This window comes from Sycon ciliatum, chromosome 7, assembly GCF_964019385.1.
Source record: "Sycon ciliatum chromosome 7, ocSycCili1.1, whole genome shotgun sequence".
NCBI classification, from domain to species: domain Eukaryota; kingdom Metazoa; phylum Porifera; class Calcarea; order Leucosolenida; family Sycettidae; genus Sycon; species Sycon ciliatum.
Window position 1 is genome coordinate 19193452 of NC_088649.1, and position 15020 is coordinate 19208471.

A 15020-nucleotide genomic window follows, 5' to 3' on the forward strand; every position below is an offset into this window, starting at 1 on the left:
TATCATAATGCTACTTATAATGCTGCTGTTCCTCTGTAATGCCAGCAATTAACCAGTAGTGAGTATGGAAAATGGCTTGGTTTGGGCAGTATTGTGCACATTTCGTAGTTCTGCGTAGTGGAATATGCTAGAAAATCATGATCATTATGCTAATTTTATGCTGCTACAGTATTACAGTATTGACATCATTCACAATTCTCTCGCTGATTAATTTAATGCCTCTAAGATCACCTTGTGATTATGAGTTATACATACATGTACATACAGCATTGCTCCATACAATCCCTTGCAGCTAGCTGTCCAGCGAGGAAAGTCGCGAGTGGAGGCCTCTCGATCTGCTCGCTCATTCGCCTGGCATTCAGTAGCACTTCATCGCCAAGGACTTCAATTCAAAACAGTTTTTACACTGCGCTTCAAGCCTTTTACCTCGTGAACCAGCTGCAAACGTATGGGCACTGCTTCGCGTGTTCCCTTTGTGTGAGGCCCAGAAACAACTAGTACATTTATCTCCGTACTTCGATTGGCTGGATCGATGTCGTCCAGGTTCTCCTCGCTATCGCTATCACGACTCTAACTGGAGAGACGATTTCTTCACCATTTTCCGCAAGCAGCAGCTAGCGCAGAAATTTCGCCATACCTGAGTGTAGGAGATGGAATCCGTTCGATCAGCTCAAAAATTCTTCGTTGTGACTAGAGGAGTAGCAGGGAATAATTCTACCGGGAGCCCTTTGACTTCCCTGACTGCTGAAACCCTTCCTGCCATGACACTTGACAGCTACTTCGTGAAACAAGCGAGATTCTCTTTGGTTGCACTTCACTGCACTCGAGCGTCCACGCGACACAACCTTTTTACAAAACATCATTTTTCTCAAAACAATTATTTTCACCCTATTAAAGCCTGGTTTTCGCAGAAGTAACGAGTAACGTTAGTTGGGCCATTTCAATTTGAGTACATTATATAAAATTTTAATGCCACTTTTGGGGAAATGTAGTGTTATAATGCTAGCATAATGCTCGTTGCAAATCGCACACTATAATGCTACTTATAATGCTAGCATTATCCGCCCAGGCCCAGTTATTAGCGACTTACAGGTTACGTGTATAACCTTTGTTTGGATTTTCTTCTGAACACACACATCGTGTTTGTACAAGTGAATGCACAAGTATAGCCTCTAAGTCTACCACTGAAGACTGTGTCACGTGGTACAGTGAAACAAGACTCCGTGATTATTTTTGTGGGAATGGCTGGTATAAATAATAATGAATCTTCCATGCGGAATTGTTCCTTGCACATGTTTTTGAATTCTGGCTACAGTCCTAAGACACCTGCAGAGCATTTTTATAATTATTCCCGCAGCAGATACATGTACACTGATCTGAGGATAGCCTGAAGTAGCGGTAGCTCCGTCACGTCAAGTAAATGAAACCCGTTCCCACACCACACATCCAGTGCACATCCGTCAACATTTGAGACACTCGCCAGATCCAGATGCACACTTCTAATAATTATTGTCCTCGGAGGATAGTCGTCAAAATAGTTCCCAAAACTTCGGGAGTGCTGGTTTTTAAGAGAGGAGTGTACAAAATTAAAGACTTGTTGTGATTACTTCAAGATCATGTCAAACACGCTGCTATGTAAACATGCATAAGCGACCTGGGAGTAGGAAAATCCAGATATTTGGAGGGTTCGAATTTCTTGATTCGAGAAGAGATGCCGAGAGTGGACATCACTAGACTTGGAGAGAGAGAGAGAGAGAGAGAGAGAGAGAGAGAGAGAGAGAGAGAGAGAGAGAGAGAGAGAGAGAGAGAGAGAGAGAGAGAGAGAGAGAGAGAGAGGGAGAGGGAGAGAGAGAGAGAGAGAGAGAGAGAGAGAGAGAGAGAGAGAGAGAGAGAGAGAGAGAGAGAGAGAGAGAGAGAGACAGAGAGAGAGAGACAGAGAGAGAGAGAGAGAGAGAGAGAGAGAGAGAGAGAGAGAGAGAGAGAGAGAGAGAGAGAGAGAGAGAGAGAGAGAGAGAGAGAGAGAGAGAGAGAGGAGAGAGAGAGAGAGAGAGAGAGAGAGAGAGAGGAGAGAGAGAGAGAGAGAGAGAGAGAGAGAGAGAGAGAGAGAGAGAGAGAGAGAGAGAGAGAGAGAGAGAGAGAGAGAGAGAGAGAGAGAGAGAGAGAGAGAGAGAGAGAGAGAGAGAGAGAGAGAGAGAGAGAGAGAGAGAGAGAGAGAGAGGGAGAGAGAGAGAGAGAGAGAGAGAGAGAGAGAGAGAGAGAGAGAGAGAGAGAGAGAGAGAGAGAGAGAGAGAGAGAGAGAGAGAGAGGGAGGGAGAGAGAGAGACTGGAAGTGAAAATTAGAGAAAGATAGCTATTGAAAGAATAAAGAAAGAATCTACTTCGAAGTAGCTGCTGACGAACTCCACGAGTAGCGATTTAACTACGCCCATTGCATGCAAACAGTAACACAAATAGCAAGGTAAAATGCTGCAGAGAGGTGGATGCCAGTTAGCACGGCCCACAAATATTACGAATTCTTGAATTTTACATCATTGGCATTAGCTAATATTCTGCTCGTCATACGATGCCTGGAGAAATGTTGAATATCACCACAGGTGGGTTGTCGTTGACACGTTCGATTCCAATGAATGTTTCTGCTGTCGCTATGACGTTGCTCTCACAGTCTCGAAGTTCCCAAAGTACCTGAGATGAAAAGCAAAGGTACACAAACATCACGTGACGTTGTGTGAAGGAACAACATGCCGTAAATCTACAAATTTCGGCTCATTGAAATTTCGGCCTCCCGGGGCTAAAGCACATTTCGGCGCATTAAATTTTCGGCCTGCCCTGATGCTAGCCTGTTTCGACTAAGATGCCATCATTTTTCGCATCTTATGCTTTTCGCAACTGTACCAAAGCAAGTGCAAGTTGCTGAAACCGCATCCATATTTCAGAAAAAGCTCAAAAGTTGCGGACATTGCAACTTAAAATGGGAGAGTTCTTGTGCACAAACCACCAAAAAAGGAGAAGTGCTGCGACGGCAAACTCGTACACCCCTTCCTGCTGTGCATACAGTACGGAGAATGGACGAGGTAAATGACTATCTTGCACGCATTTTTGTTGCATGGAAATCATACGCATACAAATTTCTCGTAGCAAGTCCATATACAGCAGACCGTGGTGTTTTCCGCTGAAGCGAATCCGCAGAAGCGACAGTCTCGCTTCGAAAATGTTGGAAGAAGCGGATTGGAGTTTCCGCTGAAGAGGAAGTTCCGCTTTTCGCAGTTGCCATGCAATTTTTCGCTCCTGCCACCTCGCTTCAGCGTATACGCTACTTTCGAGTGCATGTGTGACCGGGCCCTAAACAGCGAAAAGTTGCGAAAAAAGTGGCGAGCATGTTTGGAAAAGTGCTAATTATAAGGCCCTAAGTATAGGCCTCAGCGGCTAATGCTAGCATTAAAAGTAGCATTAAAGGCCTTTTTTGGAAACTAGCATTGCTCTAGCATTGCAAGCAGGTTTTATGGGGTAAAAAGCATTAAAAGGGGCCTGGGGGCTAAAAACCTTTCACACAGCAAGTGCACAACAGGATTCAAGGGTGCATATATGCCATAAAGTAACAAAATGGGTACTCTTGGTCCGGCCACAGTCAAAATACCGTTACCGCTAGCGTTATCGTCTCAATGCTAAGGGTACCGGGTGCCTATTTGGAAGCGCCAAACCTACGCTACACACATGCCGTGATCCACGCGACTTGGCATTCTTGCGTCACAAGGCACGTGATTTCACCGTGCATCTTGCAATAAGATTCAAAAACTGCGATCAGGCCTTCAGTCACTTTTGCATCAACAGTCGCACAAAAAATTATTGGTGCCGCGGCGCAAGGAGAAGCTTGTCGTTTGGAGTGACAAGTGATCACCGCTGCTTTTCCTTGTCAGAGTCAGCACTACACTTTGTTCTGCGGCCTTGGGAGTAGTGTTGGAGTAGAAATTGCTGAGGAGACGTCGCGGAGGGGCGAGCTTTCCTGCGCAGGTATGACTTTGGCCGTATTTCAGCATGGTCGAGTGGAAAAATTCAAAAAAGTTTATTTCAAGAAAACCCCAAAGGGTGCACCCTTAGCAAGCCTCAACACTGACAGACCACCTGGAAGTGGAGCTCATGCTCCAGTACAACCGTGGTCGGCTCGGCCATGAGCTGTGAGTTCCCAAGCCGTAATGGGACACGAAGATAGTTGCCAGACATTGTCCACCGTGTATCGACTACTAGTATCGCATTTCTATCTTTAATTTACCATGGTGCCCTGTTTCATCTGATCGTGTCTACAATGAAATTAGACATAAGACCATCCGAAAAAGTATTTCTGTACACCATTTTCTTTCCTTTTTATTGGTGCTGAAACTAGCATTAATGCTGCAAACGAGCACTCAACCTAGCATTAGCAACCAAAATAACTAGCATTGCCAAAAGCATTTTTGCCCAAAAAAACTAGCATTAGCCGCTGAGGCCTACCTAAGTATGGGGGAGCGGGGGAGGGGTGTTGAAGTTGATGCAAGTCTCAAGCAGTGGAATAGCGTTAAAAAACATACATGCATGTATGTTAAAAAACATACAATGCATACCTACATGCATACGTACATACACGCATACGTACATACATTAATTTTCGGGGGTAACTGCCTCTTTTACGGGCAAAATAAAGTCATGTAGACGTGAAAAAATAGAGATACCATGAAAGGTAAAATACAATTTTATTCAAGTACAATACATTGGGAAACTCCAAGAAATTCCACGTAAAACAGACGAAATTCAGTTCTTATGCCTACCCCAGCACCATCCTGCGTCGACAGGCCTGTCAGGCGCCTTCTAGACCCGCGTAGCCGGAGGTCGACTGCATGGATCACTGCAAATTGGCTGCGAACTCGCACCCAAGCCATGATGATTGAAAATGGCTTGTCCCACTTGAGGGCAAGGCGACCAGCAAGTCGCTTCTGATAGCTGGCATACATACACACATACATGGCGTACATACATGCAGACATGCATCGAGACAAACAGACGGGTCTACTTTACGCCACACTTACCACTCGGTCGGCCATGGATATTTCCTCGCGACTGTTCGCGTACTCCGTGTTTTGGACAATGGTCAAGATATCCTCGGTCGAGATTGGCATACCATCTGTTGACGTGTACACCAATTGTCTCGGTAAGAATGTCTTCTGTAGAATATAAAAGTTGAGGAGAGAAGAGGAAAACAAAGAACAGAACAGGGCATAAGTTATGAGTCTGAGTTCACCAACTAGACCAGAGGTTGAACAGTAAGAGGAGTACAATTTAGCATAAAACTCACAACGAGTATATGTACTGAGAAAGTCACTGGTGAAAGTATGGTTTTTTTAGGACTGAAGCAATGATACCGATAACTCGCATACGATCGTTAAGAGTGCAATCGCTAATGGTCAGTGTTCAAAACGAGTGCTAAAGATCTTTATGTATGTATATCAGTGACAGTATTCTAGCCCTTGCACTCCATCCGACAGTGGATACAAGTACAGTTATGTATTGTTCTTGCAAGCGCAGTAAAATTGATTTGTGGCTTTGAAAGAGATTGGGAGAGACGACTTTGTCTTTTCGCTTCATTTGTGGGAGAGGTCGGACGTAAGAGCAGTTGCCAGAGGGCGATGACAAAATTATTCACTCTAGAAACAATATTGAAAATTTCGAGTTCATGTCCAGATGTCTACAGTTGTCAACAGTGCACAGCCACAAACGTCTAACGTAGCAAAGGTATCGTGGAATTTCTTCAATCGATAAAACCAATATATCGATCGTAAATGATGTTGGTTGATCGTTAAGAGTTATTGAATGGTCGTTTCAGCCCTAGTTTTTTTCTCGCGTGGAAGCCGCACTGTAATGTACATGTAATGTGCACCCAGATGTTTTCGTCATGAAGAACAGACATCCACCCTGCATGTCACCATTCATTTTACCATCGTAGTGTAAGCCACACTGACTTTTTTCTGGGTGAGTTAGGAGTGTTTCAAGTGCGACTCTATACAAATAATCTCAAGTGATGATATAATCACCCACTCCATGCAAAGCATTTCCAGCCGTGATGTGATCAGATGATCTGTAGCGTGAGCTCAGCATCCAGCAACAACATCCTACTAGCATCCTACTAGCACTGCGTTGTAGTCACAACTGCAGATCAACACAAACTGCTTCGACCCAGCATCCTTGTCGGGAACGAAGCACAGAAAGCCAAATCCTGACTCACCATAATATTAGGTGACATCACCGCCTTGGTGGGGAAGATCTTCTCGAATGCCACATCATCCAAGGTACCAGAAGACCTAATATGGGACATGAGAACATGCACCAAAAAGAAGCAAACAACATATACAATGTCTGTATCTGGTGAAGGCAGTTTGCCAAAACGTTGTAATATTATATAATGAGTGGAATTAGTGCTGTCACAGTTGTCACCCATTTACCTTCCTTCTCACCTTTTTACCTTCTGACCGTCTCACCCTCCTTCTCACAATATTCACACCTATCTGATATATATAAGCGCTGAGCAGGATCCTGCTCAGCCTCTTTCTTCAAATATCAACTTCGACCTGTTACAAGTGCAGTGTGTGGGCTCTGCTCTTAACTGTATTTGAAACTGCAGTTTCATAAACAGTTGAAGAAACGTGCTAATAATCTTATTGTTTGCAATGGAATTTTAGTCGCATTGGATAACAAGTTCCTCGCCCAGTTTTAGGTTCTTGTCATGCTTTTGTCCGGTGTATTCACTGACTGCGAAACAGAGCCGGTGGAACCAGTGCGGTTGGTTAGGCCATACCCGGACCAAGTCTCCGCTCAGCGACGGGTGTTAGCTGGTAAGAGGCTTGTGTTTACTCGCCACATCATACACGACCGTATGACTAGCTGTGGTGCAGCGGGACCAGTAAAAAAAACTGATTGCGCCAGTCAGGTTAAGTGTGCGCCTTGATGTGACTGGGGTCAAATCATTCTACAGACCAACATGACAGGACAGGCACACGCATGCACAAGTTCAGAGCATCATGCACAACTTTAGCTCTGTGGACGTCTGGCTGGCAACTGACTCACCAAATCAGATACACACAAGAACACACACAAGAACACATGCACACACATCGCGCGCCCACATACACACACACACACACACACACACACCCTCACACAAACACACCGATGCACAACAAACCGTGCACACAGCTACGTACGCTGTTAGCTCTATGGACGTCTGGCAGGCGGCTGACTCTCCAACCAGAGTGGCTGAATGCTGCAGTGAGAGAATGGTGGGAGCAAGCTGGTTCTCGCGGTACATTGTTCGGAACACCGTGCCACTTCCATCCAGTAACAGAACATCTGAAGGGCAAAACCATGAAAGCAAGAGAAACTGTATCATCCGAATCCACACAGTCAATCATACATAATTATTAAAGCCAGATTTATTCCTGTAGAAGCCGATGTGCGGGCTAGGCTTCTTCTCACATCAAGCTTCCATTCAAACCAGGTATTTCTACGTACACCAACACTATAATCAGGCGCCATCTGCCGACAGTGGAAGTTGAAAATCAAGCTTCTATTCAAAACAGACTTCTTTATGAGATAGGCTCTAATACAAGTCACTACGGAGTGCAATGAGTTTTTAACACCCTGATATACACATCAGGGGCGTCGGAAGGTATTTTAGTAGGGGTGAAAGGGGTGATCCGGGTAACCCGGGTACCCGTTTGTTTAGCTGCTGATCCGTTAGCAAACGAGTACCCGTTAGTCGTGTAGGATGGTAGGGTACAGCATTATAAGCTTGCTTGTACAGTTGTACAGTTCGGTGCACAGTTTTGAGTGTGTTTTTCCTCGTTCAATCCTGCTACATATCACAGTATCCATTGTAGCTAGCTACGACAATTTTCACTGTTTGCATGTAGGGCAGTAAGTGTGCACGCTGCGCTTGTCGCGGTGTAGTGTACTTGCATGACTTCGCATATCCTCCTGGCGTGAAATCCGGAAGGCTATTGTAGTAACTGTTGCCCGAAAATCTCTCTCCTATCAGAATGCCTGTAAAAGACATGTTGCGCTTACGATCCCAAGCAAATGCAATGTTTTTGGAAAAAGTATGGCTTGCTAAAGGGTACCCGATAACCCGCCCGTTAAGCCAGATACCCGTTTGTTACCTTAAAGGGTAACCGTTTCACCCCTATATTTTAGTGTGGTACGGTCAGCCATCTGAAGTACAATTTACTCGTGGGGGATGTAGTAAACTCCTGAGCTAGGGTTTACCATCTTTATTTACAAGACAAACAACAGAACAGCTAGTAGAAGTCCGAACAAAGAAGTGAAGTGAGTAGAGCTACCACAAGCCACATAGGCCCGAGTCCCCAAGTACTCGTCCGTGTATGGAAGGATGGAAAGTGTGGCGCGTGCGTGGTACAAAGGGGTGCATTCATGCGGCGTTCATACAGACGTGTGAAAGCAGCACTGCAGAGTTCATGCAGAGGTGTGAAAGCAGCTCTCACGCACAGTTATGAATACAAGAGAGAGACAGAGAGAAAGCTATGTACAGTTATGAGTATCATTACACCATGAATGTGGTGAGGTGTTGAGATTCGTCGGCAAGCGGAACCTGCCAGAACCCCTTCTTCGTATCCAGGGTGGAGAACACCGTCGCTCCCGATAGCTTAGCCATCGTTTCCTCAACGGTCGGGAGGACAAATGTCTCACGCTTCACGCCTGTGTTTAGCCTCTTCAGGTCTACGCAAATGCGGACGTCACCGTTTTTCTTCCGAACCGCCACCATTGGTGCACACCACTCCGTCGGTTCTGTGACCGGTGTGATGATCCCGGAATCCACCATGTTCGTCAGCTCCTTCTTCACCTTTTGGAGCAGCGGGAATGGTACACGCCTGGCCACTGGGCAGTGGTACGGGCGAGCATCGGGCAGAAGACGTATCGATACTGGTGGTCCGGTCATACAGCCAAGTGGAGGTGCAGGTGGAGCGGAGACATTGTGAACTCCTGGCTGCACAAAACCCATACGGAAAGAAGCTTGTCGGCTCAACAGGTTCGCACCCGAGGCGGAGAGGACATGGACATCATGCGGGAAGAGTTGTCCGTTGGTGTCTCTACTTAGGACTGTAAACTTTCCCGCAAGTGTCAGTGGTGTGCCATCGGGTCCCAGGAGTGCAGCTGCTGGCGTCTGGAGCGTGGGGGACGGGACTAGCGTGCTAAACGTGTCCGCGTTCATAACAGACGTGTCCGCGCCAGTGTCCACTTTGAAGAGTACTTCCGTGTTCCCTATCGGAATGAAGCGCATCCAAAGCTCGTCAGGCAGCTGGTCAGTTGAAACGCCTCCCATAAACAGATATGCGCCTGTGCTGATATCTGCAGTCGGTGTAGGCTGCACTGCATGCACCAACTTCTGGCCTGCGCCTGGTTCACTGGCTAGCCTACTAGGCTTACTCAAGCATACTCTGCTGAAGTGGCCTGTTTTCCCACAAGAGGAGCACTTCTCGGACCGTGCAGGACACTCACGGCGTGAGTGGGTCGCTGGCCTGCCACACCACCTGCAGGACGCATCATCCGTACCAAACGGCGTAGACCTACGAGTCGAACTAAACTGCTGTGCCCGGCCGCCGCTGTTGGCCTTGGCTGTGCTGATTCCGGCTGCCTGAGGTGGCGCAGACACTTCCAACTGATGGCGCTGCGCAGCTACTTGGCGATGAACCTGCTCGTAGTTTCGAGCGTATGTGGCTGCCTTGGCCAGGTCCGGCTTATCGAGAAGTTGCAGCTCGAGTGTCAACTTACGATCGATGAGGTTAGCCATGAAGCGATCACGGATTCGCTCGTCCCGGGCTCCCGAGAAGTCGCATTTATCTGCGATACGATGCAGACGACGAAGATATTCGTCAACGGATTCCGATGGCGACTGGATCGCCCGCTCGAACATAGTTCTTTCATGTACCACATTCGACACTGGTTTGAAATACTCGGACATTTTCTTGACCACCTCGTCAAACTTCTCCGCATCGCCGGCGTCATCAAACTTCAGTTGTTTGTGGACTACTGTCGCCTGTGGTCCCATGCTGTAAAGGAGCGTGGCTACCTGGACATCCTCATCGTCCTTGTGCAGTTTAGTAACTTTCCTGTACTGCCGAAAACGATCGAGCCAGTCATCCCAAGCAGAGGGATCGGCGAAGTCAAACTGACATGGTGGCTGAAATCGAGACATACTACTGTTCTACAGTGGATCAATACGGAACTCTCGTATGTAGATCCTGTTCACTGCGCCATGTAGTAAACTCCTGAGCTAGGGTTTACCATCTTTATTTACAAGACAAACAACAGAACAGCTAGTAGAAGTCCGAACAAAGAAGTGAAGTGAGTAGAGCTACCACAAGCCACATAGGCCCGAGTCCCCAAGTACTCGTCCGTGTATGGAAGGATGGAAAGTGTGGCGCGTGCGTGGTACAAAGGGGTGCATTCATGCGGCGTTCATACAGACGTGTGAAAGCAGCACTGCAGAGTTCATGCAGAGGTGTGAAAGCAGCTCTCACGCACAGTTATGAATACAAGAGAGAGACAGAGAGAAAGCTATGTACAGTTATGAGTATCATTACGCTACAGGGGAGTGGCAGCTGAGCCGAAAATTTTGGAAATTTAGATCCCAGATCAGTGTATTTTATCGATTCACGGTGTACCTGGGGCAAAAAGTGGTATGGTCAATACCGTAGTGACCGTACCGTGTCCGACGCCCCTGCACTTAATTATAGTTTTTCTCTGTTTGGTACTTACCAACAGCGATGTTGAAGGAACCGTTAACCTCTACTGTTCTGCTATCAAGAGTTACTCTGGTGCGGCAGACTGCCGGGCCTGCATGAAGGGCTGGGTCGGCCGTCTGGATCTGGAAACGAAAGGTAGTAGTCGGTGGCGCCCCACTGACAACGGAAATCGAAAAAGGTCCCACGACCATACCACTGCTCAGTACCACAACGACTTGATTCGACGCCGGTGGTGGATCGCTGCGGATGCGACACACGATTTCAATCCGTTCACCGGCGACTCCAGTGACGTCATTGACCAAGACCACGGGTGGGACTGAACGTGGAGCAGAAACACACACACACACGTGTGCACATACACGCGTGCATGCACACATACATACACACACGCATATATATACACACATATACACATAGACACACATAGACACACACACACACACACACACACACACACACACACACACACACACACACACACACACACACACACAAACACATTCAAACACAGAGTACCTAGCAATCAGTACCTTTACCGGCTGCAGAAAGCACCAACCTTCACATCCAACAAAATTATAAAATTAAATTTTGTGGTTAACGTGAGACGGAATCTGACAGAATTTTCCGAAACCATGGGAACATCACCGCGGCTCAAGGATCAATGAGCCAGTGTAAAAATGGGTGAATATGTTAGTCCTGGGTTGGTTTGGGGTTACATATACGGGCTATTGTTACTGCAGTTGTGTGCATCATTCGCATAACCTCTGTAGCACTACTGTGGTACAGTCAGACCTCGCTTATCCGGTCCTCTTTTATCCGGATCCCTTGCCAACCCGAAGAAAATCGTTGGTTACCGATTTACAGCACGTGACATGCATACATACATTGCATGTATGTGTGTTCGATTATCCGGTTCCCTCGCCCATCCGGATATTTTTCGTGGAAAACGGATTTGTGTGGCTGTGCAAGGTCTGTTTGTACAGATGACAACAATACAGCTGATAGCATAACAAACCACTGTGCTGCATGTCATCATGGCATGACAACTCACAGTCCGTCAGCAGAGTGCCCACGTCCATTCCAGAAAGCTGATTGGCCGGGAGTGGTTGATCCAGCGTCACCCTACATGTGTAGGAACGGGACCTGGTCTGCATCATGGCCGTATCAACCAGCAGTGTGGACGTCGTAGCGTTGCTCGTGACGCCCACCGTGATCTCGGTTGAGAACAAGAACCATGAGAAGAGGAATGGTGGTGTACCAGCTGTGGTGTCGCACACTAGTTCTGCAATAGTCCCATTCAGAACAGTCTGGGTGGGTGGGGTTATTCGAACCACGGGCATAACTGCAGAGGACAAACAAGGCACGCGATGAGTTCCATGTCCATTCTTAGTGTGTGTGGGGGGGGGGGGGCTTATACAGCTGTACTCCATTAATCAAATTAACTGTGATAAATAGGATAAATGTCTGTATTTTGTGGGGGGAAAAAGAGGGAGTGAGGCTTACTGGGTAATGAGTCTGCAGTGCAACGCTCTAGCGAATTCAAAGTTGTCTAACTTATATTTATGATCTTTCAGTGTGACGAGAGAGCCTGGAAGCTCAGGGCCCTATGCTATGCTTTTTTGCCTAGCGAGAGTCAACTTTCTCTTTGCATTCGAGGCTATAAGGACACTGTCTACCACCTTGATGACCTAGGCAAAAAAAGGCATAGATAGGGATGTTTTAAATTGTTCAATCCTCCTTTTTTTTAAGACATAACCTAGGATTCGAACCCACGCTATCGCCCTGCATGCATTCCCCCGATACACTTCGCATACATACCGGTGATCAGGCTGTGTTTACAAGAGGCGTTTCAACCCGTTATGTACACGAAATGAAGTAGTAGTACTAGTTTTTTTCCGCAGGAAAGTGGAAAAGCCTCTTGTACGCGCAAGAACAAAGTAATACAGCTAGCGTGTGTTGAAAAAGAAAATGAGCGGAAACGTACTATGCTGTGAAACACGCATGAGGCATGATCAGGGCAAATGACAGCTGAAAAGAAAAGGAAAGAAAACAAACACACACACACACACACACACAACAACAACAACAACAACAAGTGCCATACGCATGAATGTTAACGGCCAACGCCAAGGCCAACACCATCGCAAATTGCCAGCCCACCGAGACGACGGCGTGAACCCCGGAGACGAAGGTCGACAGCCCGGAAAACAGCAAACTGATGGTGGATCCGCACCTAGGACATGACGTTGCTGTATGACTTGTCCCACCTGGAGGCAAGGCGCATAGCAAGTCGCTGTTGATACGCACGGTACTCTGTGTGCAGTGCACCATCAGTTGAGCAGACCAGCGGGGTGAAGGATGCTCGCAGCTCCTCTGCGGCCGCCTTGTACTTTCTCTTCTTGGAAGAGGCAGCACTGTTGGATACGGCGTTCCAAGAGAGGTTCGAGCGGACGTAGCTGGGTGCGTCGGCATCCACGATGCGGTTGTCAAAGTACGCCACCCTGTCTCCTTCCCAAATTCCCCGGACCAGCCAATCCGCCTGCAGTGTGGGGCGGTTGTTGCCATCCTGCACAGGTACCATCACCGGCTCGACAGCCACACCTCCCCATGCAACATCTGCCAGCCGGGCATCGAAGTCGCGGACATCGTTGTGCCCGCGCTTGATGAGCCCACCCTTCATGCAATCCAGACAATGCTGTAGAGAGAAAGCAGCTCCACAGCCATCGCAATGCGACGGGAGAGCGTTCGGCTCCTGGCCATAGCGAACGGCCAACTGATCGCGGAACTGGACCGCCGACATGTCATAACCCTGTGTACACGAAATGAATGGCGCATTTACATGACGTATTGCACTTGACCCGGTTGAAATTTCGCCCGGGGGTGATTTCACCCTCCCCTTGCGGTGGAGGGTTGAAATCAACCCGGGTCAAAAATATCGTACTACGTACTTCTGTGCGTATCTCGCGCCAGGTTTGAACAGCACTGCACATGCAAATTTCGTGCGAAAGGATTTCACGTGACCATACAGGACTCTAGAAGTGGAATTTTGGCGGCATATCAGTATTTGACCCGGGTCAACTGTCTTCATGTAAACGCTCACCTATTTTGTCTATCATACAGACTTTCAACCCGGGCTGAACTCGACCCAGGTTGAAATGTATCATGTAAACACAGCCTCATTCGTCCAATTTGCTTCACGTTATGATCTTGCATTTGAAAGCCCTATTTGAATATTGTGGTCTTTGATGGTACGGAACGGGACAAGTACGGGATAGCGCCAGGCATGCCGATGCTGTCCTTGATGGCTAGGCATATGCGGATAATGCCGGCAGGAAAATTGGCAGAATTCGGTACTTTTTCTGGTAAGTTTCATGCATGTTTGGTGTGTGGATAAAGAAATGGAGCAGAATTCGAGGTATTGCCCGTCATAAGGTTTGTATGGTTCTGCCAATTTCACTGCTTTTCGAGCAGAATCTGCCACCTTACTGAGCAGCAATCCAAATGATTCCCCCAAGCCTAACGCTCCTGCTGACAAATGCCTTCGGACTGCAATCCAAACTTGGTGAGTTCCAGCACACTGATGAATTGTCTGGTGCCCTCAAGGGATCGTCTAGCATGCACGATGCCCAGTAGCCAACCAACGATGTTCAGACTCTTGGTGACGAATGCCTTTGGCCTATCGTCCAAGCTTGCAGAATTCCGCCACACCCTCCAGACCCTGAAGCCAGATATAGCAGTAGTCACAGAGACAAAATTTACGCCAGAGAAGTGCAGCGAATCTGAAGCAGCCATGCCTGGCTATCACACCCCCATCCGCAAGGATCGCTCTGCACACGGTGGTGGAGTAGCAGTCTGGGTGAAGGCTGGCCTAGGATATGAACATCTTGATCACATCCAGTGCCATGATCACGAGATCATCTGGCTGAGTGTCACGACGCAGAGTGGACAGAAAGTTGTTATCTGTGCAGCCTATCGGCCCGGGTCCTGTTCGGAGACAGATCTCCAGCTATTGGAATACTTGGACAACACGCTGCAGGCATCCCGTACCTACGGATCAAATGTCATTGTGACCGGCGACTTCAATGTGCATAACGCTGCCTGGCTCTGCAGCAACAAGACCACCCGAGCTGGAGAGTATGCAGAGGATATCTGCTGCTACCATGGCCTGAGTCAACATGTCGACGTACCCACCCGAGGTGATAACACCCTGGACCTGGTGATGTCTGATTTCCCTTC

At 47.6% G+C, this 15020-nt stretch overlaps 1 protein-coding gene across 1 annotated transcript in view; it reads right to left on the reverse strand.

The window, feature by feature from the left end:
* Positions 1–1503: 1503 nt before the first annotated feature.
* The window catches only part of LOC135821672 (titin-like), a 41319-nt gene continuing 27802 nt past the window's right edge, over positions 1504–15020 (reverse strand). Inside the window, exons 7-12 of the mRNA XM_065334671.1 lie at positions 11836–12126; positions 10798–11100; positions 7227–7371; positions 6251–6326; positions 5058–5192; positions 1504–2682 (exon numbers count right to left, since the gene is read on the reverse strand). Coding sequence (XP_065190743.1) covers positions 2557–2682; positions 5058–5192; positions 6251–6326; positions 7227–7371; positions 10798–11100; positions 11836–12126 — 1076 coding nt within the window. The 3' untranslated portion in view covers positions 1504–2556. The remainder of the gene's footprint in view (positions 2683–5057; positions 5193–6250; positions 6327–7226; positions 7372–10797; positions 11101–11835; positions 12127–15020) is intronic.